Source organism: Rhodnius prolixus, unplaced genomic scaffold (genome assembly GCF_049639745.1).
Source record: "Rhodnius prolixus isolate KJV_2025 unplaced genomic scaffold, Rpr scaffold_1, whole genome shotgun sequence".
NCBI lineage: Eukaryota > Metazoa > Arthropoda > Insecta > Hemiptera > Reduviidae > Rhodnius > Rhodnius prolixus.
In genome coordinates this window covers 62,143,805-62,170,810 of record NW_027411581.1, presented here as the reverse complement: position 1 = coordinate 62,170,810, position 27,006 = coordinate 62,143,805, and the positions used below count along the sequence as shown (strand labels likewise).

General features: G+C 34.3%; 2 protein-coding genes across 9 annotated transcripts in view; both read right to left on the bottom strand.

The window, feature by feature from the left end:
- LOC141446048 (GTP-binding protein Di-Ras2) overlaps window positions 1-27,006 on the bottom strand; it is a 207,990-nt gene that overhangs the window by 76,168 nt on the left and 104,816 nt on the right. The gene's annotated exons all lie outside the window — the stretch shown is intronic.
- Window positions 407-7,385, bottom strand: LOC141448765 (uncharacterized). Its single transcript, XM_074117366.1, has 2 exons — window positions 7,363-7,385; window positions 407-1,159 (listed from the first exon to the last, which is right to left on the bottom strand). Exons 1-2 carry the CDS (start codon window positions 7,383-7,385, stop codon window positions 505-507), a joined length of 678 nt encoding a protein of 225 aa, XP_073973467.1. The 3' UTR covers window positions 407-504.

Sequence of the window (27,006 nt, the reverse complement as noted above, 5' to 3'; positions counted from 1 at the left end):
GAGGAAAAAAAGGCTTTTAAATCAGTCAGAGAGCGTGCAACCCCATCCCAGCAAGAAACTTCTCTCATTACTGGAAAGCGTTCAACCAGTTCCGCGGGGGGAAATCGGCTTTAAAATCCTCATTCATTCGGATAAATGGGCCAAAATGGATTCTTTTATTTCTTTTCATCTGTAATCGCATTGATAATCTCCAAACTGGTCTTCCGCCCTCTTTTATTCTTACAACAACCCGAGACATTTACTTAATATCTATCTACATATACTCGTAGTCATTAATTTGAGAATAATACCATTTATGGAGGTAACATTTCCTGCCACTTTTGCAACCTCCTCTAATTAGTAAGGTTAAGGAACTTACTGATCTCTGGGAATGCTTTTTTTTTTTAAGTCTTAATCTAGGCTATTTTCATAGGCACACATACGCACAAATCTAAAGTAAACGATCACACGTACTTATCTTAATACTACAATTCTACCATGTCTCTGTCTCTACCTCTACCTCTGTCACTGCTCTATCACTGTTTCTGCCTCTACCACTGTCTTTGCCTCTACCTCTGTCTCTGCCTCTACCTCTGTCTCTGCCACTGCCTCTTTCTCTACCTCTGTCTCTGTCTCTGTTTCTGCCTCTACCACTGTCTCTGCCTCTACCTCTGTCTCTGTCTCTAACTCTACCTCTGTCTCTGCCTCTACCACTGTCTCTGCCTCTACCTCTGTCTTTGTCTCTACCTCTGTCTCTGCCACTACCTCCACCTCTGTCTCTACCTCTGTCTCTGTCTCTACCTCTGTCTCTGTCTCTACCTCTGTCTCTGTCTCTGTTTCTGCCTCTACCACTGTCTCTGCCTCTACCTCTACCTCTGTCTCTACCTCTACCTCTACCTCTACCTCTGTCTCTGTCTCTAACTCTACCTCTGTCTCTGCCTCTACCTCAGTCTCTGCCTCTGTCTCTACCTCTGTCTCTGCCTCTGTCTCTACCTCTGTCTCTACCACTGTCTCTGCCTCTGCCTCTACCTCTGTCTCTACCTCTGCCTCTACCACTTTCTCTGCCTCTACCTCTGTCTTTGTCTTACCTCTACCTCTGTCTCTGTCTCTGCTTCTGTCTCTGCCTCTGCCTCTACCTCTGCATCTGCCTCTGTCTCTGCCTATACCTCTGTCTCTGTCTCTGTTGAGCCTCTACCACTTTCTCTGCCTCTACCTCTGTCTTTGTCTCTACCTCTACCTCTGTCTCTGTCTCTGCTTCTGTCTCTGCCTCTACCACTGTCTCTGCCTATACCTCTGTCTCTGTTTCTGTTTGAGCCTCTACCACTGCCTCTGCCTCTACCTCTGTCTCTGTCTTACAGAACTTATTCAAACAAAACTTATGTAGAGAAATTTTTTCTGGGGGGGGATTTTTGTTTTCTATATTTTAAAAGGAAACTAAAATTTGAAAAACTGCACGATATGCATTTTCCACTTTGCAAACTTCCGCCTTACAAAAGGGTAGGAACAAATAAAGATAGAATTTTATTTACATATTTCCACACCCCCTACAGTACTCCTGCTAGTAGGGAGTTTATTTACAATATCACATAACATGTAACCACTGTTCGTACATGTTATTATTATACATATATAAATGCAAATCATGAATTAAATAATAAACTAAATATACATGATAATTCAGAATTATATAAACACATTTATAGTACATTATAATACTTTACAACATAGATACATATCATTATATTTATATATAATACATAATATATGTAATATTCATCCAAAATTTCAGTCTAGTCAAAAAATGTCTATTGGTATTAAAGTTCATGTATTAGTCTAATGATGGCAGCCTCTTGAAAGATTTATATCTTTATAGATGCTGCGATGGTCCAGTTGTGTCCTGTTGTCCGGAACGTCTTGTATTAGATGTTGTCTGTATTGGTCTAGAAGTAGACAGTCATATGGTGGTTCCAAATCTGTTCTGTACTATTGTTGCAAGGACAGCTGTTGTCGTCAATTAACAGAAAACCAGTGCAAATAGTGTCTAGTTCTTTCATTTTCTGGTAAGTAATTGCGTCAGTTTGTGGTTAATTTTAAAATGTCCCATTTGTTTCCGGTCTTGTACTGTCGGATCTTGTGTGTCTTCTTGCCCTTAGTCGTGTTCGTCCAGACTTCTTCCCATTTCTCCACACCTAGCGCTTTCAGTTTGTTTGTTTTTTAAATCTACATATGAGTAAAAGTTTTGGATATTATGAACAAGTGTATTTCCAATAATTGAAATGGAAATTGCGATGTTGAAACATATTTTGGGTGCAAGAGAATATTTGTTCCAGTAGTAGAGAATAAAGAGAAATTATGGAAAGCTTTAGAAAGGGAAGTACGTATGTACCCTTTACTATAGTACATGTGTGTTCTCCTTTCAAAGGGTGTAGTAATCTGCACATTGTTCTTTCTTATAAAAGGGCCCTCAAAAGAGGGATATATATATTTATATATATACAGGGTGACCAAAGTTATATGCTCCACCTACTTTTTTTTTAACGGCGGGAAATTTCGAAAAAATAAAAAACACGTATTTAATCATTTTTAGTCTAGTTTATTTTCAGTGATTGAACCATTTTTTTAAACCCCTGTATCTCCAGATACAGCATTCAGCTTTTGTTTTTCAGATGGAACGTTATATTTTTTGTTGCATATTTTTGTAGTATTTGAGCTCCTAGAAACAACAAAAAAAAAAATTTTGAAATCGGTTAGGTTTTTCAAAAGTTATGGTAATTTAAAATATGAAAAACAAATTTCAGTTTACTGTCAAAATTACGTTATTTTTTTTAAAGAATCTGTTCAAACTGGGCACAACCAACGGATAGGAAAGCCAAAACTCTGGACTCCCACGCTTTGCTTGTAGCAGCACTTATGGTAGCGAAGTCAAGATCTAGGCAGGCTAGAGTAATTCGACGTTTCAGATCATCGACTGAAGCCACGGGTTTAAGGATACTTTACACTTTATTTTTTTAGGTATCCCCACAAAATATAGTCCATTTGGGTCAAGTCCGAAGATCGAGGTGGCCATTGGATGGGACAATGAGTCCTTACGCACTTTTAATGGAAATTTCTGCCCAGCTAACCTCGAACCACTCTCGCTGGGCAACCATCTTGCTGAAAATTCATATCTAGCCGACGTTGTAGATGAACATCTTCAAGCGGAACTGGCAAAATGTCTCTGAAAAAAAAGTTGGATACCTTTCACCAGTTAAGTTCTCTCTGTAGAAGTATGGGCCGATTAGTTGATTTCCTATAACTCCACCTAAACGTTTGTAGAAAAAACAACCTGAACGTCGAATACTTCTAGCCTACCTAGATCTTGACTTCGCCACCATAAGTGCTGCTACAAGCAGAGCGTGGGAGTCTAGAGTTTTGGCTTGCCTATCCGTTGGTTGTGCCCAGTTTGAATAGATTCTTTAAAAAAAAATAACGTAATTTCGACAATAAACTGAAATTTGTTTTTCATATTTTAAATTACCATAACTTTTGAAAAACCTAACCGATTTCAAAAAAAAAATTTTTGTTGTTTTTAGGAGCTCAAATACTACAAAAATATGCAACAAAAAATATAACGTTCCATTTGAAAAACAAAAGTTGGATGCCGTATCTCGAGATACAAGGGTTTAAAAAAAATGGGTCAATCACTGAAAATAAACTAGACTAAAAATGATTAAATACGTGTTTTCTATTTTTTCGAAATTTCCCGCCGTTAAAAAAAAAAGTGGGTGGAGCATATAACTTTGGTCACCCTGTATATAACATATATATACATATATGGGTACAGTACATAATTCAACTAGGGCACAGTAATTAAAGCAAGGTACCTAAATTTTGAAAGACAGGATCTTTTAAACGAAAGGATTCCCTAGGGAACTCGTTGAACAGGTTTGAAGAAAGGATAAATTAGAAAGGAATTAGAAGCCCATATTGCATAAAGAAGGTGTTGGTCCTTTTCTATTCTTGTATTCGGTTGAAAGAATCAGTGTACTAGAGAAAGAAATCCTATAATAGAAAGAGATAATATATGTTATCCCAAAAATACTGTCAGGTTTACTCGCGAGGCATTGCCAACTCAAAGGGTATCTGGGTATAGAACACGATGGCAATTGCAGATTCTTTAGCAAGATATAGGAAACTCCCAATATAACCACAAACATTCATACCCAGGGGATAATTTTCAAGTGCTGTAGAAGAAGATTCTGGGTTTTATACGTCATTTGGGACTGCAGGGAGTGCCATGGGGATTCTACTGGCACCAGTAATTAAGGTACAATAGATTTTTTTTGAGCTAGCAGTGCACCACAAAGTAAAGTAATCGTCAATTTTTTCAGGTGGGGCTTAACGTCCAACTACCAATTAGGTGTCATAGGACGGAGGCGACTAGCAAACATACTTTACTGTGAATTCTTTTTATTAACCATTAAATAAAATCCAAGGCTTATAGACCGGGAATCGAACCTACTAACCAACAATACATCTCAGCATTGCAGGTCTGAGTGCCCCACAATTTTACCATAATAACGGACTTTGCCTTTTTGCAAAGCCCAAAGTCAGAACCCCCCCCCAAAATAAAAAATGAATTAATTTAAAGTTTTATGCCCCCTCGCAAAATTGTCATGACCTACCTTTTTTTAAATAAAGCCACAACCAAGTGGTACCTCTATTACTGGTACTTAAGTAGTTGTAATCCACAACTTGCTAAGACAAGATACAGAAAACTCCACTTCAACCTGCAATCTCATATAAATCCTCTAGCTAAAAATCTTTCTTCTAGAACTCTTCCTGATAATACGGGCAAGACGTCTTAAGAGACAGTGGAGCCTCGTGATCTCCTCTCAAGTGAAGAGAGCGACTAATAGCCTAATATTTACCACTAGGTAACTTCTCCACTCGTATACCTTTGTAATTCATAGTTCTGTTATCACTGTTGCTTATAGCGCCAACGCGCTGATTGTAGCAAAAATAAACGCCCCCCCCCCCAAAAAAAAAATAGTTGTAGAGCGCTTTATATGAGCACATGTTGGAAATCGGATGTTGACATACATTTCTAGCCAACAAAGATCATAATCAATTGTGCAAATAATTATTAGGGTACATTCAAAAGCTTTCCAAACCTTTTTAAAGATAAAAAAAGAGATGAGATTAATTTTTAAGAAGCTTAAGTTAAAGACACAATAGGGGATTAGTTTAAGACGGTTTTACAGTCTCTCATCCTCAGTGTACCACCTGACTGCAGAATTATTATAAATATGTTGTGCGCATGGCAGATACAGGGTATTTAGGAGTTTATTATCTTGTTAATATAATATTATAATAGAAGTGAAATCCACATATGACTGGAATCGTCTTAACTACAGTACTGGATTGTTATGGCAAAATTTGATCCAAACAATATTGCAAATTTGTCCAAAATTATGGATATTGTATACTCACTATTCTTGCTTAGAAATAGATATCGAATCTCCTTTTTTACACATACTTAAACTGAATTTTAAATATATTAGGAAAATAGTAACAATGGAAAAGCGTAGATTTCCCAAAATGCTGTCGAATGAGTTGATTAAAAGTAACTTGTCTTGGGTTAAAAATTTGAAAATACTTTACCAGAAATATGATCTAGAATTTAAGTTAGCTAATTTTGATTTAGAATGTATAATTAATTTGAATTTTAGATTTCATAAAATTTGTGATAAATTGCAATATAACTTTAAGCAGAATTTTGTTATTAATGCAAGAAACTCCTCTTCTGGAAGACTGTACAAGAAGAACTGAGCTATGATTTAGGTGAAAATAAGTTTATGAACAATGAGTACTCTCTAGATCCAGATCTCCTGGATTATGAAAGCAAGAGGCGAACTTATGTATCTTAATTATAGATTTCTTTAGAGATGATGATGGTTCCCGCTGTTCTTTGTGCGATATGTTATTACCCCAAAATTTGGTGGCAATGATTAAAGCCTGACATCGTTCAGTGGAGAAGGGGGTGGGCGGCTTAAATGACAAAAAAAAATCGAAGAGAAAGCAGAAATACGGGAAGAACTTAATTTAAAAAAAAACCGACAATGCTGAGCGCCACGCTGTTAATAAAGTGGTAACAGCGAACCACAAAAAGAAAATAAAACAATAACAAACAGGAACAAAAAAAATAGAACAATAACAAACAGGAACAAAAAAAATAGAACAATAACAAACAGGAACAAAAAAAATAGAACAATAACAAACAAGAACAAAAAAAATAGAACAATAAAAGTTAATATAATAAAGTGACAAGAAATACAAAAAAAAAAATTCAAATACAGTTTAAACTAAATTAGTAATTAACTATTGACCAATATTAAAAAATTGTCTCACAGTATTGTTTTCGCAGTTTTCCGAAGTAGCCTCGCTTCCGGTCGCCCACGTAGGTGGTAGAAGTTTCCCTAAATCCCTCAGAGGTGGTCAGCCTGGGAAAACTCTTCCAGGCAGGTACGCTGGCAGGGTACTTCTGTTTGCATATTTTTTTTTTCCTTAAGAGAAAGTTCCTCTAAACAAATCCGGTATGGACCGTAGATGGACGTCCGTCTCACACGAAATCTTCCAATATTCTGTCTGCCGTCTCTCCCCCTCTCTCGGCCGCCGCGTCCACCAGTTTCCTGTGGCACTATTGCCCCCACCAGTAATTATTACAATAAGTATAATATTGTAGGCAACAATTCCACGGATGGTCTTTTGGACCCAGTGTATGACTTTTATTTATCATGTTCAAAGAATGAAATTTCTTTTGTATTTATTGCTTTTTTTCTAAAAATAAAAGGCTTTATTATTTATTATTTTATCACTATTCTGGCACCAAAAATAAATGTTCTAATTTAATTAAAAAAACTTCATATTAAACTAAGGAACGGACATTTCCGGTTTTTTAAAAAAAAAACGGAATTTCAAAAGAGAAAATTTGGGATTGTGGACAAAACAAATCAAGATCAAGATAAAAAACTTTTTAAACCCAAGAAAATAAGAAATCAATGCTGCTGTCCAATGTTCTTGTCCCAAAGAAACTAGTTGATGCGATCAAAGCAGTAGAGCTATATAAAAAGAAGTTTATTACACACTAGTCCCCGCGGCTCTAGAGAAGAAATAACATTCTTATTTTCCAGAACGAGGCCCACATTGATGTGGTAGCGAACACATTTCCTGCAGAATTTCTATTTTTTTTTTGGCCCAGGATGTGAAGAGTGAGTTAACTACTTGTCTCTTTTCTTCTGTCTAGAGAGGCCAGAGAGAGGTTATTTGGCCGAGCAGAAGAAGTGGTCTGTCCAATTGATTCACTGGTACTGGAGCAGTCGACTGCCACTCATAACCACCCACCTCCCACCTAATGTCCGCACCATTTCATGGCATTCAACGCTAACAGGATCATTGGACCCCTTTTAACAACATCTACTGTGAAACATTCACGCTACATTTTCTGTAACCATTGATAAATTTTTTTTTCAAACGATTAGTTTAGATTAGTGGAGGTGAGAAGGAGATACAAATGCTTTGTCTCGTAAAGATAAAAAAAAGAAGGACCTTGACAATACAGTAGCCAATCACGCTCCACAAAACAGGAAATTTAAGTTTTAAGATTATTCTATCAGGAACTGGAAATCTCACAGTCGGGTAATTTGAAATTCTCTAAATTCGTAAAACCCCCCCCAAAAAAAGAAGAGAAATGAAGTAATTAACAATGAAGAGCTTGATTACTTATATGATTAGAGCAGAGGTCTATTTAACAAAATTAGGGGGCCTTTTTTGAGCCAGGGGTCTTATTTATAATTACTTATTATTTAATAAATATTAAGGTATTTAAATTTCAACATTAAGATGTTTTTCATAAAACTATTTGTTGCACAATGTAAAATTACTTTAATAAAGTAAATGGCGAATCTAAACTAACGTTACGAAATCAAAATTTATCCTGCCTCCCAACATCTTGTACCAAACTTCTGTACCAACTGTGGACAAAGTACGCTACCTTGGACTGTACCTAGACCAAACGGTTGACATGGAATCCCCCAGACTAGACTGGAAAAGACAAGAAACTAACCAACGTTACAAAACTTCTCGCAAGACTACTTGAGACAAACGTTCGAAACTCAACCTACAAAACAAAAGACTCTTATATCTACTGTTACTGCAACCTATTTGGTCCATACGGCCCATCGAAGTATGGGGGATCGACTAAGCGTTCCAAAACTCACTACGCCTCCAGACATTACAGTCCAAAAATACTTTGAAAACTTCTTAACGCTCCGTTCTATGTATCTAATCTCACACTATCAATAATGACCTTTAAAATCCCTTTCCTTTACAGATCTTGCTAACACTCGTTTTCTTAAAATTTCATTCCACTCTACAGCAGCTCATCCTAACCCTCTCATAGAACACCTATCTTTCTCCACATTACCAGAGTAATCCTCTAAGGAGATTGAAGAGAAGATGGCCTCGTGATCTACTCTTATCGTGAGAGCAGTCACGTTACTGGAGTGACACCACTGGGTGCCTTCTCCACTCGTGATTTTCACGTATTTTTTTTATCAGATACCATATTTGCTTGTTGCAGCATCGTTGTAAAACACAGTACCTAATTCCAAATAGATAGTTTAATTTATAATTAACTGAAAATTACTTTTATAGGGGTCGATGGAGATTTCCAAAAATCATATAGGGGTCCATGATCAAAAAAGTTTGGCGACTCCTGGTTTTAAAGCTTACGTACTAGTCGAGCGAAGTATATCAGTGGAAGTCCAGTTCTATAGACCAAGATGATGTCTGGAGTGTTGCTTGCTCTTTTTGGTGGCCTTTTTAAAACTTCTAACATCGGGATGATTCGCTTCAATTCAACACGGAAGTCTTAGTTAATTACCCAAGGAAGTCAATAAGATTGAAGGTAAACTTTGTCAAGAATTAAGTTATCTTCAAAAATTCTTCTTAAAATAAAAAAAAATTGTCTACCATTTTTACTAAATCAAAAATGTTTTTGTTTATTTCTAGACTTCCTCAGCCACTCATCGTGAGATGCTTTAAAAAAAAAGAAAAAAAAAGCCCTACTTTGTACCTAAGTAGGTATTACTTTGCGTCCAATAAACTTGACAGACTTGGAAAATACGAAATACGCTGGGAAAAGTCCAGGAAAAACGTCAAAGTAAATTTCATTTTTTTTTTTTCTGTTCTCCTCTCTGCTTTTTCCAATGATTAGATTACAATGTGGTATTCTCTTTTAGAAATGGGGTTTTCTTTTGGGAAATGGGAGATACAAGAGATCAGCCTTCTTTCTCCCCACCCACTCCACAAAGACTTCTACAGAATACAGATAAATGTTTTGATATAAAAATATGAATAAAATTTCCCTTTTGTTTTTAAGATGAAAACTTTTTTTTTTTGTATTTCATTAATCTATGATGAGTTAATTTTGTCCTTCCTGCTTCCGATAAAAATACTTAGTTTCAGAAAAATGCTTATTTCTTGACTTAGTTCCTTTATAAATTATGCTCATCGAGACTCTTATCTCTAGGTAATTTGGGACATACAAATGCAGGATAGAATTCCTGAAGCCTTTAAATGGTACTAATTGGTGGGTAATTAATCGTAGGGCTTCCGTTACTAGCAGCTAATTAGAAACAAGAACAAGCATAAATATTGATGAGCTTGAATCAGAACATCCGCCACGTTTAAGGGATAATTTTATTGTTTAAAATTACTTAAACTGCTGAATTCAAGCAGAAATGCAACTGCGTTTTTGTGGTCCTCTGTGGTTTGCTAGTCGCTTTAGCGTATTGTCTGCACTGGTTTCCGTTTGCCAAAGGTGGAAAACTACTCAAAAATCAAGGACTGCAGTGTAATCTGACAGGGTTTACGAGAAATTTTGTCTAATAAGAAGGCATAAGATTTAATCGACATAGGCACAAGTCCGGGTCCAAGAACCGAGCGATCATCTAGAGGAATAAAAATTGTAAGACGCTTGCCCCTAAGTAAGTGCCTCTCCATTTTAGAAACTTTAGATCCAATTTAGGACCGCAGAAGGCACCGAGCTTCTCTCGGAATGGTCGTCAAGTGTTCGCTACTAGGGACTATATGCTCAATGCAGATTGCGCGACATTATTCCAAGAGATTTCTAAACACATCAGCCCAAATTTACGCATCCTAGGTTTGGAGATCTAAGTAATACAATCCATGTAACCTCTTCCTCACATCAACATAATCACGGAAATGTTTAGAAAAACTAGGCATGAAGAGTGCAGCTAGCTTCTGAGGTGGGAGGAAATAGGTTTCCCGCTCAATTTTCATTTTCAGTAACAAAAAAAAAAAAGGAAAAAAAGTAAAGTTGGTAGTCGTGGACGGAGGCGAATAGCAAACATACTTTACTGCAAATTTCTTTTATTAACCATTAAATAAAATACAAGGCTAAGACCGGGGGAATCGAACCCACTAAACCAACAATACATCTTAGCTTTGCGGGTCTAGCCTATAACCGCCTAACATACTTTACTGTAAATTTCTCATATTAACCATTAAATAAAATCCAAGGTTTAGATACCGGGGATCGAACCCACTAAACCAACAATACATCTTAGCATTGCGGGTCTGGCCTATAACCGCATAACATTCTTTACTATAAATTTCTCATATTAACCATTAAATAAAATCCCAAGGCGTAGACCAGAGGAATCGAACCCACTAAACCAACAATACATCTTAGCTTTGCGGGTCTAGCCTATAACCGCTCGGCTACCGCGGTTATTTCAGTGTAATTTTTTTGGTATGTTTTTCTTCCCCCAATTCCACATCAATAAGAATCAAATATTTTTCTAGTATTCTGTGCTTAATGAAAATATTTAAGCTCACAACTTGAGAATTACAGTAAGAGAGTAATTGCAGCAAAGTTTTGTTTTTGTTTTCAAGCTGGTTTATTTAAACACTTTGGCAGGATGTGTACCTTTTTCAGCGGCTTCGCTGGGCTGTCATCTTAGTGTATCAGAACAAACAGTGATTGTGGCACAAACAGAAAGGGGTCAACAAACAGACTGTTACTGACTAATTAACTTAAAAACTGAACGAAATGTTAAAAGTCAGATGTGGGTATGCTAATAACTAGATTTCCCTGATACAGATTTTTGTAGCCTCTAATTCCATACAGTTTCCGGGTGGATGTTCTTTTCAATCTCAGAGCCCATCTAATGAGTGTCTCTATGATGTTGGCACAATATGCCAGGAGTACAGTTGATCAAAGAGATTCCACTGGCCTTTCTCGCTGCAGGCAGTCTCTCCTATTAGGTCCTGTTATCAAATTCCCAATCATTATGTTACACACACATATTACTAGTCTAGCAGCTGTGCAAGGTATAATTATTAGCTAAAATTTCAAGGACAAAAAAAAAAACGATCGGAAATAAAGGAAGTCTTATTTGCTGTAAATTAAAAAAAAAAACATCTGGGTGGTTTTACACCCATATATCACTGACTTCCTGCTTCATAGTTCTCATGGTTATAAATTACGCATTTTCTTCAACTCCAAATGAAAAAAAAAATTAATTTTCACAAACATTTTCCAGATTGTAAAACCCTAAATAAAATCGAAATGACACTGTAGAGGTAATGTTCTTTCCCCAAACAGGACTGCACCAATTTTCTTTTTTTAAATAGAAAAATTATTTAAATGAAAACTGTAGATCTCAGTACATCAAATTTATTATCGATTATTAGAGAAATTATAGCGATTTTCGATTAAAAATCTGATTTAACCGAATTTCTATTTTATCTAATTAATTTTGTATTTAAGAATGATTCTAGAATACTTCTAACAATCACAATCGATCTTATCTTCAATTGTAATATTTTTATCATTTAAATTGTTTTTTTTTTCTCTGTAGACCAACTTTTTACACTAACAAAACTTGTTTTTAGTCTGTAAATACTCATAATTTACAGACGAAAAACATTGAACAATGGAGAATTACCCAAAAAAAGAGTACAATTTATTACGTTTAAAAATTTGCGCAAACAGTAATAGTAACTGCAAATTCATGAATGAACAAATCAAAAAAAATAGACCACCATTTTATATAGGTTGTTCATTGGTATAGGCGTGACTTGTTTGATGTAGGCGTGGCCGGACTAACAACTAGCATGGCTTCCAAAAAAAAAAAACGCCTATATTTCCCACCTTCAATTCAGCCATTCTGATTGGTCCAATTTTTTATTGGCAAATTATCTCTATTATTAAAATGTTTTAAACAATTTTTTTAGATATTTAATGAAAAATCAGAAAATGCAATAAAAAAAAAGCAAAAAACTCGTTTTTTCTTACATAATGTGTTCGGCTTTATTTGATTAGTACAAGCGGAAATGGAAAAGTTACAGATTATTGATTATTTTATTGAAAAAAAAAAAAAAAAAAAAATGCAAGCTGTGCATATTGTTCAGTTATAAAACCATATAAAGCCATTGTTTACGATTACTTTTCGCATGGCTGGCTTTAACAAATCAGAACTGACTATGTGGTTAATTCGATGATTTTTTTTTTTTTTTTTAAATGCATTTTACCCATTGTCAAGAGAAATCGTTTTAGTCAAAAATCTATGCACTTTTTCTTTGGAAATTATTAAAGTCTGTTGTATCCGTTCATTATGATTTTTGCTATTCAACAATCTATACAACCAAGTCTTAAAAATTCTTACTAAATTATACATCTTGGAAGACAGTACACCTACGGTGAAATGTAACCTTATAAGGAAACCAGCCGAGAACTACATATAATAAAAAGAATATTTCTAGCCTACTGATTAAAGTTAAGACTATGTAATCTAAGACTATGTAATCTAAGACTACGTAATAATCTAAGACTATGTAATCTAAGACTATGTAATCTAAGACTATGTAATCTAAGACTATGTAATCTAAGACTATGTAATCTAAGACTATGTAATCTAAGACTATGTAATCTAAGGCTATGTAATCTAAGACTATGTAATCTAAGATTATGTAATCTAAGACTGTGTAATCTAAGACTATGTAATCTAAGATTATGTAATCTAAGACTGTGTAATCTAAGACTATTTACAAGTTTTCCTGAAACTCATAAGAGCTATTTTCACAGAAAGCTCTGAAAATTAAACAATAAACCAGTGAGAAAATTCCAAATTTTTGGCAACAAATATAACCTTCCTAGCACAAAAACTTCATTTGTTCTCTTCCAAAAATGGCGGCACATCTTAAGGAAGTCTACTCATCCACTTACGGTAGTGGGACTTCCGGTTGATCTACTTAAGCTTTTCCTGATGAAATCTAAGCGGAATATCATATTTCTGCTATTTTTTGAGTGACGCTGGGATACTTAATTCATAGACCAATTTGTAATTTTTTGGGGCACTTACAGGAACTCAAAAAAAAAGTTATTTCCGGTGAAAATTCACATTAAAACAGCTGTTCGCGTAAACACCTTCTTTCACCTAGTACTGTTACAGGAAGTTAAAAAAAAGAAGAGAAGAAAGCAATTAGGAGACAACAGCAGGCCAATAATTGCTGAAAAAAAAATTAATAATGAAAGCAAAGGACCAATAAATTCATTAATAATTTTAGCCCAACAAATTGTGTGTCAGCCATTTTAATATTCTCTCTAATATCGCCCAATAAACAGAAACTGTGTAAGAAGTGGAGGGGGTGGTGGTGGCCATTTTTATGAAGACAAAAACATAAAAACGCCCGCCATTCTTCATTCTAAAGTTTATCGTGTAGAACCTTATATTAAAAAAATTAATAATAATTGATAAAAATGGGTCGTTTAATTTTTGTACGATATATTTCAATTAATTAAAACTGTCCGGTAGGACAGTTGTATAAGGGTTGACCATCAAAAACTGCACGAAAAAGTGTAACGTTGAAAAACACCCAACTTTGACAATTTTTTTCTATTTTTCTATAAAAGATAAAATTCCCAAATTTTCTTTATAATATAGGGCAAATCCTCCTTTATAACTGTAATTTTTTTGCAACCACCCAGATCTAATAGGTTTCGAGAAAAAAGTTGCCGAAAATGAGCAAAAACGGCTTTTTCAAAAAATGTTCTTGTTCTTGTTCTTCTTCTTCTTCTTCTTGTTGTTGTTGTTGTTCTTGTTACCTTTTTTGTAAACAACGTAGCGCCTAAACGCGTGAACCGATTTTCATGAATGAGGTGTCATTCGATTCGGAATTTTATGTAGATGTGCCTTTTGGGGGTCTCGGCCCTGTACATCGAATGGGAGAGGAGTTAGCCCCCTTTATGTAAGGCCCCCTCCAAAATTATTATTACTAATTACTCTGTAAATCTTGGCCCGATTTTGATAAAATTTGGTAGGATGATAGGGTTAGGGCTCCCCTACCTAACATTAAAGCGACGATCTGCTCTTACACTTGTTAAGAGGAAGTATAGCAATCATTTCAAATTATCGAGGCGTGAACCGATTTTCATGAATGAAGTGTCATTCGAATCGAAATTTTGTACAGATTTGTACTTTAAAAGTCTCGACGCTGTGCCTTATAAGGAGGGGAGTTTGCCCCACCCAAGTAAAGCCCTTTCTAAATCTATTATTACCAATATTTCTATAACGCTTAGTCCGATTTTGATAAAATCTCCTTAACAAAAACTTACAGTTTAAAATGTTAAGTATAAGGGTTGATTAAACGCCAAAAGGTACACAAATCAGCGAGTACCCAACATTTCATTAATACTTCATTAATAGTCAAGTAATTCTACTGCATTAATTTTCATTAATAAGTTATTTTTTAGAATTTATTAGATGTCACAGACCCTTATGCTGGCCATTTTCGTCTACAAAATATATGTTCAAGTAGCACTGTAGATTGACTGTAATATCTAGTTATTTATAATAATCAAACTATTAATTACAGGTTAAAAAGAAAAAAAATTATGAGGCTAAAAAATTCAAAACTTTTTTTTTATAAAAAACTTACACCAATGATTTTATTTTATTTTATTTATTTATTTTTATTTTTAAATAAAAATCGTCGGTTTAAGTTCATTCTTCGATTAAAGTAATTGTTATTTTATGTAGTAGTCCAAACGTTTATAATAATAGGTAATAATTATCTGGCTTTAGCGCAAATAATATAGTTTTCTTCAATTACATTCTCAATCTAGGTATTCATACCACAATGTTGTATATATGTAATATAAAGTAAATAAGATATGCATATTTTTAGGACAGCTAATTATTCCAGTATTTTACCATAAGTAAAATTAGGGGGACTAAATTAAATTACAATTGAGAAATGAATAATTGTTGTTGAATAATCTACTTGTTATAACTGTGTGTTAATTGTGCTCACGAATATTTCGGTAAGACGAATTCAAGACAGTAGCCTGCTCTAACTTTGTCTTTTTCTACTTTAACATGCATGTACGTATATATGTGATTTATCATAATTATAACAAAAAAATATTATAAATGAAGTGGCCAGCATAAGGGTCTGTGACATCTAATAAATTCTAAAAAATAACTTATTAATGAAAATTAATGCAGTAGAATTACTTGACTATTAATGAAGTATTAATGAAATGTTGGGTACTCGCTGATTTGTGTACCTTTTGGCGTTTAATCAACCCTTATACTTAACATTTTAAACTGTAAGTTTTTGTTAAGGAGATTTTTGTACCTTTTGGATAGATTTTCCTTTTTGTCTATTTTAGAAAGTTACATATCTTCTTTACAGATTTTTTTAAAATTTGGAATAAGCAATTCTATCATTATAATCTGATAAGGTGTTAAGTCGGAACCGTAACTACCACTGGAGAGATCTTTTTATAGAAAGATTATAGTTGCGTTCCCCCAAACCATCCTCAATAACAATTTTTTTGAAAAAGCGTTTTGAATAACGTAGGAAGGTATTTGTGCGTAAATAGCAAAATTAAACTGCGATTTCAGTACTTCCTTTTAAGAGGAGTAAGAAAAATAAACTACGATTGCAGTACTTCTCCCTAAAAGGCAAAGAGGAAAGATTTTTTAATCGAACGACAATTCATTGATTTAAATCGGTTCACTCATTGATAATTTAAACGATTGCAGTACTTCCTCTTAGTAGGTGTAAGAGCAAGATGGCACTTCACAGCCACGTAGAGGAGCTTTAACCACTTATTCGGGCTGAATTTTATCAAAATCGGACTAAGCGTTATAGAAATATTGGTAATAATAGTTTTAGAAAGGGTCTTATTTGGGTGGGGCGAACTCCCCTCCTTATGAGGCTCGGCGTCGAGACTTTTAAAGTGCAAATCTGTACAAAATTTCGATTCGAATGACACTTCATTCATGAAAATCGGATCACGTGTCGATAATTTGCAACGATTGCTATACTTCCCCTTAAAAAGTGTAAGAGCTGATCGTCGCTTTAATGTTACGTAGGGGAGCCCTTACCCTATCACCCTACCAAATTTTATCAAAATCGGGCCAAGATTTACAGAGTAATTAGTAATAATAATTTTGGAGGGGGCCTTACATAAAGGGGGCTAACTCCTCTCCCATTCGATGTACAGCATCGAGACCCCCAAAAGGCACATCTACATAAAATTCCGAATCGAATGACACCTCATTCATGAAAATCGGTTCTCGCGTTTAGGCGCTACGTTGTTTACAAAAAAGGTAACAACAACAACAACAAGAACAACAACAAGAACAAGAACATTTTTTGAAAAAGCCGTTTTTGCTCATTTTCGGCAACTTTTTTCTCGAAACCTATTAGATCTGGGTGGTTGCAAAAAAATTACAGTTATAAAGGAGGGTTTAGAGTAAGATTTAAAGAAAATATGGGAATTTTATCTTTTATAGAAAAAGAGAAAAAAATTGTCAAAGTTGGGTGTTTTTCAACGTTACGCTTTTTCGTGCAGTTTTTGATGGTCAACCCTTATACAACTGTCCTACCGGACAGTTTTAATTTAGCACGAAGCAGTAATTAAAGCTCCTCTACGTGGCTGTGATGTGCTATCATGCTCTTACACCTACTAAGAGGAAGTACTGCAATCGTTAAAATTATCAATGGGTGAACCTATTTACATTATGAATGAATTGTCGTTCGATTCAAAATCTTTGCCTTTTAGGGAGAAGTACTGTAATCGCAGTTTATTTTTCTTGCTCCTCTTAAAAGGAAGTACTGAAATCGCAGTTTAATTTTGCTATTTACGTACAAATACCTTCCTATTTTATTCAAAACGCTTTCTCAAAAAAATGGTTATTGAGGATGGTTTGGGGACCGCAACTATAATCATTCTTTAAAAAGATCTCTCCAGTGGTAGTTACGGTTCCGATTTAACACCTTATCAGGTTATAATGATAGAATAGCTTATTCCAAATTTTAAAAAATCTGTAAAGCAGACGTAACTTTGCAAATAGACAAAAAGGAAAATCTATCCAAAAGGTACAAAAATCTCCTTAACAAAAACTTACAGTTTTAAAAGTTAAGTATAAGGGTTGATTAAACGCCAAAAGGTACACAAATCAGCAGTTCCCAACATTTCATTAATACTTCATTGATATAATTTAAGTAATTTTACTGCATTAACTTTTCCTTCACATTTTTTAGAATTTATTAGATGTCACAGACCCTTATGCTGGCCAGTTCATTCATAATATTTTTTTATTATAATTATGATAAAATGAGTGATGAATTATTCTGAGTAGTCACATATACATGCATGTTAAAGTAGAAAAAAACAAAGTTAGAGTCGGCCACTTTTTAAATTTCAATCACGGAGGATTCAAAACAATATTTCAGTCTTAAATTCGTCTTACCGAAATATTCGTGAGCACAAATAACATACATTTAATAACAAGTAGATTATTCAACAATATTTACTCATTTCTCAATTGTAATTTAATTTAGTCCCCCTAATTTTACTTATGGTAAAATACTGGAATAATTAGCTGTCCTAAAAATATGCATATCTTTATTTTCTTTATTTTATATTACATATATATAACATTGTGGGAAGAACACCTAGATTGAGAATGTAATTGAAGAAAACTATATTATTTGCGATAAAGCCAGATTATTTATTACTTATTATTACAAACGTTTGACTACAACATAAAATAACAATTACTTTAATCGAAGAATGAACTTAAACCAATGATTTTTATTTAAAAATAAAAATAAATGCATAAAATCATTGATGTAAAAAAAGTTTATGAATTTTTTAGCCTCTTATTTTTTTTATATTTTTTATAACGTTTTCTTTTTCACCTGTGATTAATAGTTTGATTATTATAGATAAATAGATATTACAGTCAATCTAAGTTAAATGGTGTGCTACTTGAGTAAATATTTTGTAGACGAAAATGGCCAGCATAAGGGTCTGTGACATCTAATAAATTCTAAAAAATGTGAAGGAAAAGTTAATGCAGTAAAATTACTTAAATTATATCAATGAAGTATTAATGAAATGTTGGGAACTGCTGATTTGTGTACCTTTTAGCGTTTAATCAACCCTTATACTTAACTTTTAAAACTGTAAGTTTTTGTTAAGGAGATACAATAAGTACTCAGTATTTCTGGAAATACAGCTATTTTGTGTAACTCATGAAACATGGTCAATTCTGATTGGATGGCTTTTCGGAGTCTAAATAACAACTTGGCATCCAGCGGAAGTGAATTGGGTAGCTATTCTCCTCATAAACATCTCGCCGCAAAACGCTATACTGCTCCCTTGTAAGAGCAGGTATTTGTACTCGAACCTGGGATCAAAGCTTGGGAGTCTCTCAGCTAATCCTGTCTCTCATACTCCAGAGTAAAAATCATAAATCTATTTTCTTTCTGTTCTGCGATAGCTGAGATTTTCACAATCTCTTAATGAAAGTAACAAGAATTAGGGTTCACTATTTTTCAGTTTCTTCTGTTCCATTCGAAGCAAGGGTTTGCTATATTGTTTTACTGAAGTATATAAATTAATTCAAAAGATGCAAGAAGAAGAATTTGTGCAGGAAGCCAGGAGAAGTAAGAATAAAAGCAATCTTGAAGACCAACTACCCACCACTACTCTTTAACTACTACTAGGTTCACAGATTTCAAAGAACTAGAACTAGAAAGAAAGGAATAAGAATCAATTACTGGGAACAAGATACTCAAAATTTTGGAGATTCCTCTCAGAGATTTAATATCCAAAAGTGTTCAACGGCGGCCATGCCAGTGATAAGAACTCGTTTCTCTGACGTTCGAGACAACCGAGTCTTTCTCAACGAGAACAGTCTAACTAGGAATACTAGTGTATTGCTTTAAACACATCTTTACTCAGTTTTCATGATTATTGAGATGGGATAAACTCTAGATGAGATCTGAGAGGAGAAGAAACACTCCCACTGATTGATGACAGCGAAATTGATAAATAAGATTGATTTCAGATTGATTAAGAGATAGATTATTGTTTATCTCTTAAGATCAATTTCTTCCTAAGAAGAGGAATGAATTGGGAATCCATCCTGCAGACGGCTTTAGTCAGGAACATAAGAGGACATCTCTAAGAAGAAGTTAACTCACGCCGCACATGACGAAGGAAACTAAAGGTACAAAAAAGCGGAAACGTTGATAAGCAATCATATAGGCGAGCATTAAATATAATATATAATACAGATACAATAAAATCGTTGACGATGTTTTTCTTGTTAAGTTTGCAAGAAAGTGAAGACCATTTACATCAATCAAAATGTTGAATGGTAGTTTTTTTTTTAAGTATTATTTTGACGGGTCTTTTGATGTATTGATGGAGCTGTCTACCAGAAATATAAAAAACCGAGCGGTCAGTTATTGTATACCTGGATAGAAATACAATAACAAGAGATACATTGCTAACCATCTGGAAATAATGCAGCATCAGGCATCTTTTCCCAAAGAATGAATATTTCAATTTATTTCCGCCCATCATCTTGTAAGTCTATTTCCTCTATCTATCTCTAATGCAGACAGAAAATAATAGTATTGGGCTTAATTTTTTGTGTACATTTATTTTAGGAAATTTTAAATTATATGAGAAAAGCTTCGGCTCTCCAAGCTCAGAACTCTTCGACTTCATTTCTTGGGCTGTGAGAAAAACTAAGAGAAAACATTGATCCATTTTTTATTCTCATTCTCTTACACTTTAAGAAAGAGAAGGTATTGATGACTAGAAATGCAACGCAACTTCCCTTAATATTTACAGTCCCTAATTCGATCCTAAATCATTAACCTTCCATTTTATTCTTCTCCTTCCTCAGACATAAGAGCAATTCAAAGAACATTTTGCAAGAGAATACATTTTCCGATGGCTGGCCATTACTGAATTTTCCATTAGCAAAGAAAAAAAAGACTGGTTAATTGGTAAAACATGGAATTTTTCTAAATTGAAAGTTAGAAACGAATAAGAAGTACTAATTTATTTATTTATCTTTTTAATGTAATTTACACCTGTACCTACAGGGTACAATAGGTAAATGCGACAAGTGTATATGAATGACGGTCATCCAGTGATGGCCGCCATTAGTCACCCAGTTGGTCACGGGGCCAACGGCGCCTCAGCCGTCTTCCGAGCATTGGAGGGTAGCCGTAGTTGAAGACGACAAGTTTTGCAGCTAAAGGGTTGGGATGAAATGAGAGTTTTTTGATGAAAATTTTTATATCAGATTTTGGCAAGTTCGGAGATGAGTGGAATTTGGAGATCTGTATGGATTGTGTGGTTGCTAACATAGAATGGGAGCGTCTACTATGCGGTGGAGTATTTTGGATTGGAGTGTTTGCATAGTCTATTGATGTTGGATTTTTTTAGCTGTTCCGTAAAGTTCGAGTCCGTAAGTCCATATTGGTGTGAGAAGAGCCTGTTTAGAGTCGTCGTTTGTTCTGTAGTGAGAGTTTTGAGCGTTTGTCGAATAGTCTGGCTAGAAGTTTGTATCGTTTGTTTAGTTCGGTACGTTTAAGTCTCATATATGGGTTCCAGGTAAGTCTCTTGTCTAGGTACATTCCAAGGTACCGCGCACGGTCGGCTGCTGGGAAGTACTAATTTAAACACAATTTTTACGATTTTGAAATAGCAATAAAGTTCTGTTTCACATAAAATAAATAAACACTCAATAAAACTATCAACTTATATAGTATTTCTTACTTTGATAAAAGTCGTCATCAAAATGCCAATAAAACTAAATCGGGAAGGTAAATAGAATGAAGTAGGACGGTAAATATCAGCGAAGGAAAGCGAGTGTGTGACAAAGTAATAACAGACAAAAAAAAAAAGGATAGGGACTTTTCTATTTGGGAAAAAGGGGACTTTGTACGCATGCTCCGTGTCAGCGCGTTATATGAAAGCAGCAGTAGGTTTTCCTTGTACGAGACGATCACAGCCAGTTTAATATTCCAGAACCAACCAGGCCCATCGCTTGCTTCAATCAATATGGTGGAGCTAGGGCTCTGAGAAAGTGGAGATAAATGAGAGCTAGGGGTGGCAGAGGGGTGATAAGAGAAAAAACAAAATTGATTGAGTTGATCAATTTTATAAATTATTAAAAGTAATATAGATAAAATCGATACACAACAGTTTATTAGCCTATCTTATCTATTCTGAGATAGAAGAGAAAGTGGTACAGTATGATCATGTTAGAACATGTTTTTAGTAAATTAGTATTTATCGATCAGATAATCCTTACACGGGGAGGGGGAAAAGAGAACGACCTCAATTTCATATAAAATACAATGGAGCCATATTTTATTTTTTAAATAGTTTTATTTCCCAAGACTCTCAATCGGTCCATTCTCGTTTAAACGTTAGAAAAACCCAAGCAACTTAATAAAGTAAAGACAGTAAAGTAATTGCCATTTGTTAAAAACGGGCTTTACATCCAACTACCAATTAGGTGTTGTGGATGGAGCCGACTAGCAAACATACTTACTATAAATTTCTCATATTAAACATTAAATAAAATTCAAGGCCTAGACCGAGAGAATCGAATCCACTAAACCAACAATACATCTTAGCATTGCGGGTCTAGCCTATAACCGCTCGGCTACCGCGGTTATTTCAGTGTAATTTTTTTGGTATGTTTTTCTTCCCCCAATTCCACGTCAATAAGAATCAAATATTTTTCCAGTATTCTGTGCTTAATGAAAATATTTAAGCTCACAACTTGAGAATTACAGTAAGAGAGTAATTGCAGCAAAGTTTTGTTTTTGTTTTCAAACAGGTTTATTCAAACACTTTGGCAGGATGTGTACCTTCTTCAGCGGCTTCGCTGTGATGTCATAGTGTATCAGAACAAACAGTGATTGTGGCACAAACAGAAAGGGGTCAACAAACAAACAAACAAACAGACTGTTACTGACTAATTAACTTAAAAACTGAACGAAATGTTAAAAGTCAGATGTGGGTATGCTAATAACTAGATTTCCCTGATACAGATTTTTCTAGCCTCTAATTCCATACAGTTTCCGGGTGGATGTTCTTTTCAATCTCAGAGCCCATCTAATGAGTATCTCTATGATGTTGGCACAATATACCAGGAGTACAGTTGATCAAAGGGATTCCACTGGCCTTTCTCGCTGCAGGCAGTCTCTCCTATTAGGTCCTGTTTTCAAATTCCCAATCATATATATGTTTGCCTATAACCGCCTAACTTACTTTTCTATAAAGTTCTCATATTAACAATTAAATAAAATGCAAAGCCAAGAGACCGGGAATCGAACCTACTAAACCAACAATACATCTAAGCAATGCGGGTCTAGTCTCTTAACGGCTCGGCTATCGTGGCAACTACTGAGTAATTTAATAACAGTTAAACTGAGCATTTATTAAATCTTACTTTGCTTCAGTGCAGGTTCAATAAATAAAACTGTTCTTCAGAAAATTTGAGATCTCTACAGCTTTCTGGAACCCACTAAATTTACTAAATTTACTGGAATATTATTATTATTATTTTTTTTTATTTTTTTATTTTTGGCGCATCAACAGCTGAGGTTATTAGCGCCCGGAGCTTTTCCCAGTGCACTGCCGGCCTCCGGACAGTGTTCTCTCGTTACAGACAACACTGTCCATCACCGGACAGTGAGCTGTAAGAAGCTCTTAGTAAGAGAAAATCTAAGGGTCTAATCTATTATTATTATTATTATTATTATTACTGTTTTTATTCTTATTATTTTTTATTATTCTTATTCTTATTATTATTTTTAATATTATTTTTTTTAATGGTTTAAGGCGCGTCCTCATCTGAGGTAATTGGAAGTTTTTTTCAGTGCACTGCCGGCTTCCGGACAGTGCTCTCTCGTTACAGACAACACTGTCCATCACCGGACAGTGAGCTGTAAGAAGCTCCTAGTAAGAGAAAATCTAAGGGTCTAATCTATTTTTTTTTTTTTTTTTTTTTTTTTTTTTTTTTTTTTTTTTTTGGCGCATCAACAGCTGAGGTTATTAGCGCCCGGAGCTTTTTTCAGTGCACTGCCGGCCTCCGGACAGTGTTCTCTCGTTACAGACAACACTGTCCATCACCGGACAGTGAGCTGTAAGAAGCTCCTAGGAAGAGAAAATCTAAGGGTCAGCTGCTGGATTCGAACCCGGGACCTCCGCGTGGGAGTCCAGCATGCTAACCACATAGCTAATCCCTTCCCTGGTCTAATCTATTATTATTATTATTATTATTACTGTTCTTATTCTTATTATTTTTTATTATTCTTATTCTTATTATTATTTTTATTATTATTATTTTTAATGGTTTAAGGCGCGTCCTCATCTGAGGTAATTGGAAGCTTTTTTCAGTGCACTACCGGCTTCCGGACAGTGCTCTCTCGTTACAGACAACACGGTCCATCACCGGACAGTGAGCTGTAAGAAGCTCCTAGCAAGAGAAAATCTAAGGGTCTGCAGCAGGATTCGAACCCGGGGCCTCCGTGTGGGAATCCAATACGTTATATTATTATTATTCTAATTATTATTTTTTACATATGTAATTAAAAAAAAAAAAAAGATAAAGATAAATGGTCTTCGAACGCTAGAATTGAAACCACTATCATTCGATAGCATCACGAAAACATTATTGGGGAAATGGTAACTACATTCATTGAAAATTCAAACACATCTGTTCTAAGCTGAATTCAAACAAAGCTGCCATCATAATAACAGTATCAACATTTGCGCAGAGAAATAATGAGTAGAATTGTACCACATATCACGGACATGACCATACCTTTCCAGCAATTATTTGAATCCATTATTCATCAATTCCATTTTTTTTTTTTTGCTATGTCCATTATAAAATTGAATTGGAAAAGAAATCTGATGGGAAATATTAGCATGATTTTTTCCCCCATTATTGCCATTTTCAAGGCCACAAACTTATTCATTTGAATAAAATAAAAATTGTAAAATCGCTCAAGATAATTCAGAATGAAGCCGTTCATCATTTCATTCCCCAAACTTCCCCAAATCAAATTTACATAGAAAATTATTCAAATACCTCACGATAGATCTACGTATGATCATCGTAAATAAGAAGTTTAAAGATTTAGATTCACCACAAGTCCGGAAAAAAGATTAAACGGGTATGTTTTACACTGTACATAATTTATAACAGTTAGGTCCATCGAGGATAATTTAAGTTTTGTGCAGGACTGTTTAGGGAGCAACCAAATGAGAATTGGTTGCCAAAAGTTTGGTCTTCCTGTACAGATTAGAAGACTGTCTGAGGAGAAAGTTATTTCCGTTTTAAAAAAAGACCTCTCCCACTGTGGGCATCAAAGCATGAATTAAAAAAAAAAAAAAAAACCAAAAAGGTCAAAGGTAAAGTGAGATTTGGAAAGCCACCTGATTATTGGGTGGCGAAAAAGCCATTTATTAGATGTTACACAACCTAAAGCTGGCTATTTTTATATTTTTGTTCAAGTAGCACACTATTTAACTTAGATTATAAATCTATAATAATAAAACTACAAATCACAAATTAAAGAGAAAAGTTTTATAAAATTATTGTATTCCTGAAAAAGAATCATTAAAATTTGATCAATGAGAAAACAGATGTAAAGGTTTGAAATTTAAAGTAGATGCCAAACATCCAAAATTTAACCTTCTATTTCTCTTCAACTATTATCAGTAAAAAAATGCGAACTATATCAGTTATAGAGAATACTATTCTCTACATTTTGGTATAGAATTCATTAAAATCTAATCAAATGGAAGAGAGATATAGAGGTATGAAATTTGAGGTAGTTGCAAAACTACCAAATTTTAACCTTCAATTTCTCTTAAAGTATTATCACTAATACAATGCCATTAGTACAATTATAGAGAATACCATTCTTTACATTTTGGTAAAGAATTCATTAAAATCCGTACAATAGGAAGAGAGATATAGTGGTTTGAAATTTGAGGTAGTTGCAAAACCACCAAAATTAAACTATCTATATCTCTTTAACTACTATCATAAAAACAATACCATTTATATCAGTTATAGAGAATACTATTCTCTACATTTTGGTATAGAATTCATTAAAATCTAATCAAATGGAAGAGAGATATAGAGGTATGAAATTTGAGGTAGTTGCAAAACTACCAAAATTTAACCTTCAATTTCTCTTAAAGTATTATCACTAATATAATGCCATTAGTACAAGTTATAGAGAATACCATTCTCTACATTTTGGTAAAGAATTCATTAAAATCCGTACAATAGGAAGAGAGATATAGTGGTTTGAAATTTGAGGTAGTTGCAAAACCACCAAAATTAAACTATCTATATCTCTTTAACTACTATCATAAAAACAATCCATTTACTCGTATATCAGTTATAGAGAATACTATTCTATACATTTTGGTATAGAATTCATTAAAATCTAATCAAATGGAAGAGAGATATAGAGGTATGAAATTTGAGGTAGTTGCAAAACTACCAAAATTTAACCTTCAATTTCTCTTAAAGTATTATCACTAATACAATGCCATTAGTACAAGTTATAGAGAATACCATTCTCTATAACTTGGTAAAGAATTCATTAAAATCCGTACAATAGGAAGAGAGATATAGTGGTTTTAAATTTGAAGTAGTTCCAAACCCTCCAAAATTTAACCTTCAATTTCTCTTAAAGTATTATCACTAAAACAATGCCATTTGTACAAGTTATAGAGAATACTGTTCTCTACATTTTGGTAAAGAATTCATTAAAATGAAATCAACAGGAAGAGAGATATAGTGGTTTGAAATTTGAGGAAGTTGCAAAACCACCAAAATTAAACTATCTATATCTCTTTAACTACTTTTTTTTTTTTTTTTTTGGCGCTTCAACAGCTGAGGTTATTAGCGCCCGGAGCTTTTTCCAGTGCACTGCCGGCCTCCGGACAGTGTTCTCTCGTTACAGACAACACTGTCCATCACCGGACAGTGAGCTGTAAGAAGCTCCTAGGAAGAGAAAATCTAAGGGTCAGCTGCTGGATTCGAACCCGGGACCTCCGCGTGGGAATCGAGCACGCTAACCACATAGCTAATCCCTCCCCTCTCTTTAACTACTATCATAAAAACAATACCATTTATATCAGTTATAGAGAATACTATTCTCTACATTTTGGAATAGAATTCATTAAAATCTAATCAAATGGAAGAGAGATATAGAGGTATGAAATTTGAGGTAGTTGCAAAACCACCAAAATTAAACTATCTATATCTCTTTAACTACTATCATAAAAACAATACCATTTATATCAGTTATAGAGAATACTATTCTATACATTTTGGTATAGAATTCATTAAAATGAAATCAATAGGAAGAGAGATATAGAGGTTTTAAATTTGAAGTAGTTCCAAACCCTCCAAAATTTAACCTTCAATTTCTCTTAAAGTATTATCACTAAAACAATGCCATTTGTACAAGTTATAGAGAATACTGTTCTCTACATTTTGGTAAAGAATTCATTAAAATGAAATCAACAGGAAGAGAGATATAGTGGTTTGAAATTTGAGGAAGTTGCAAAACCACCAAAATTAAACTATC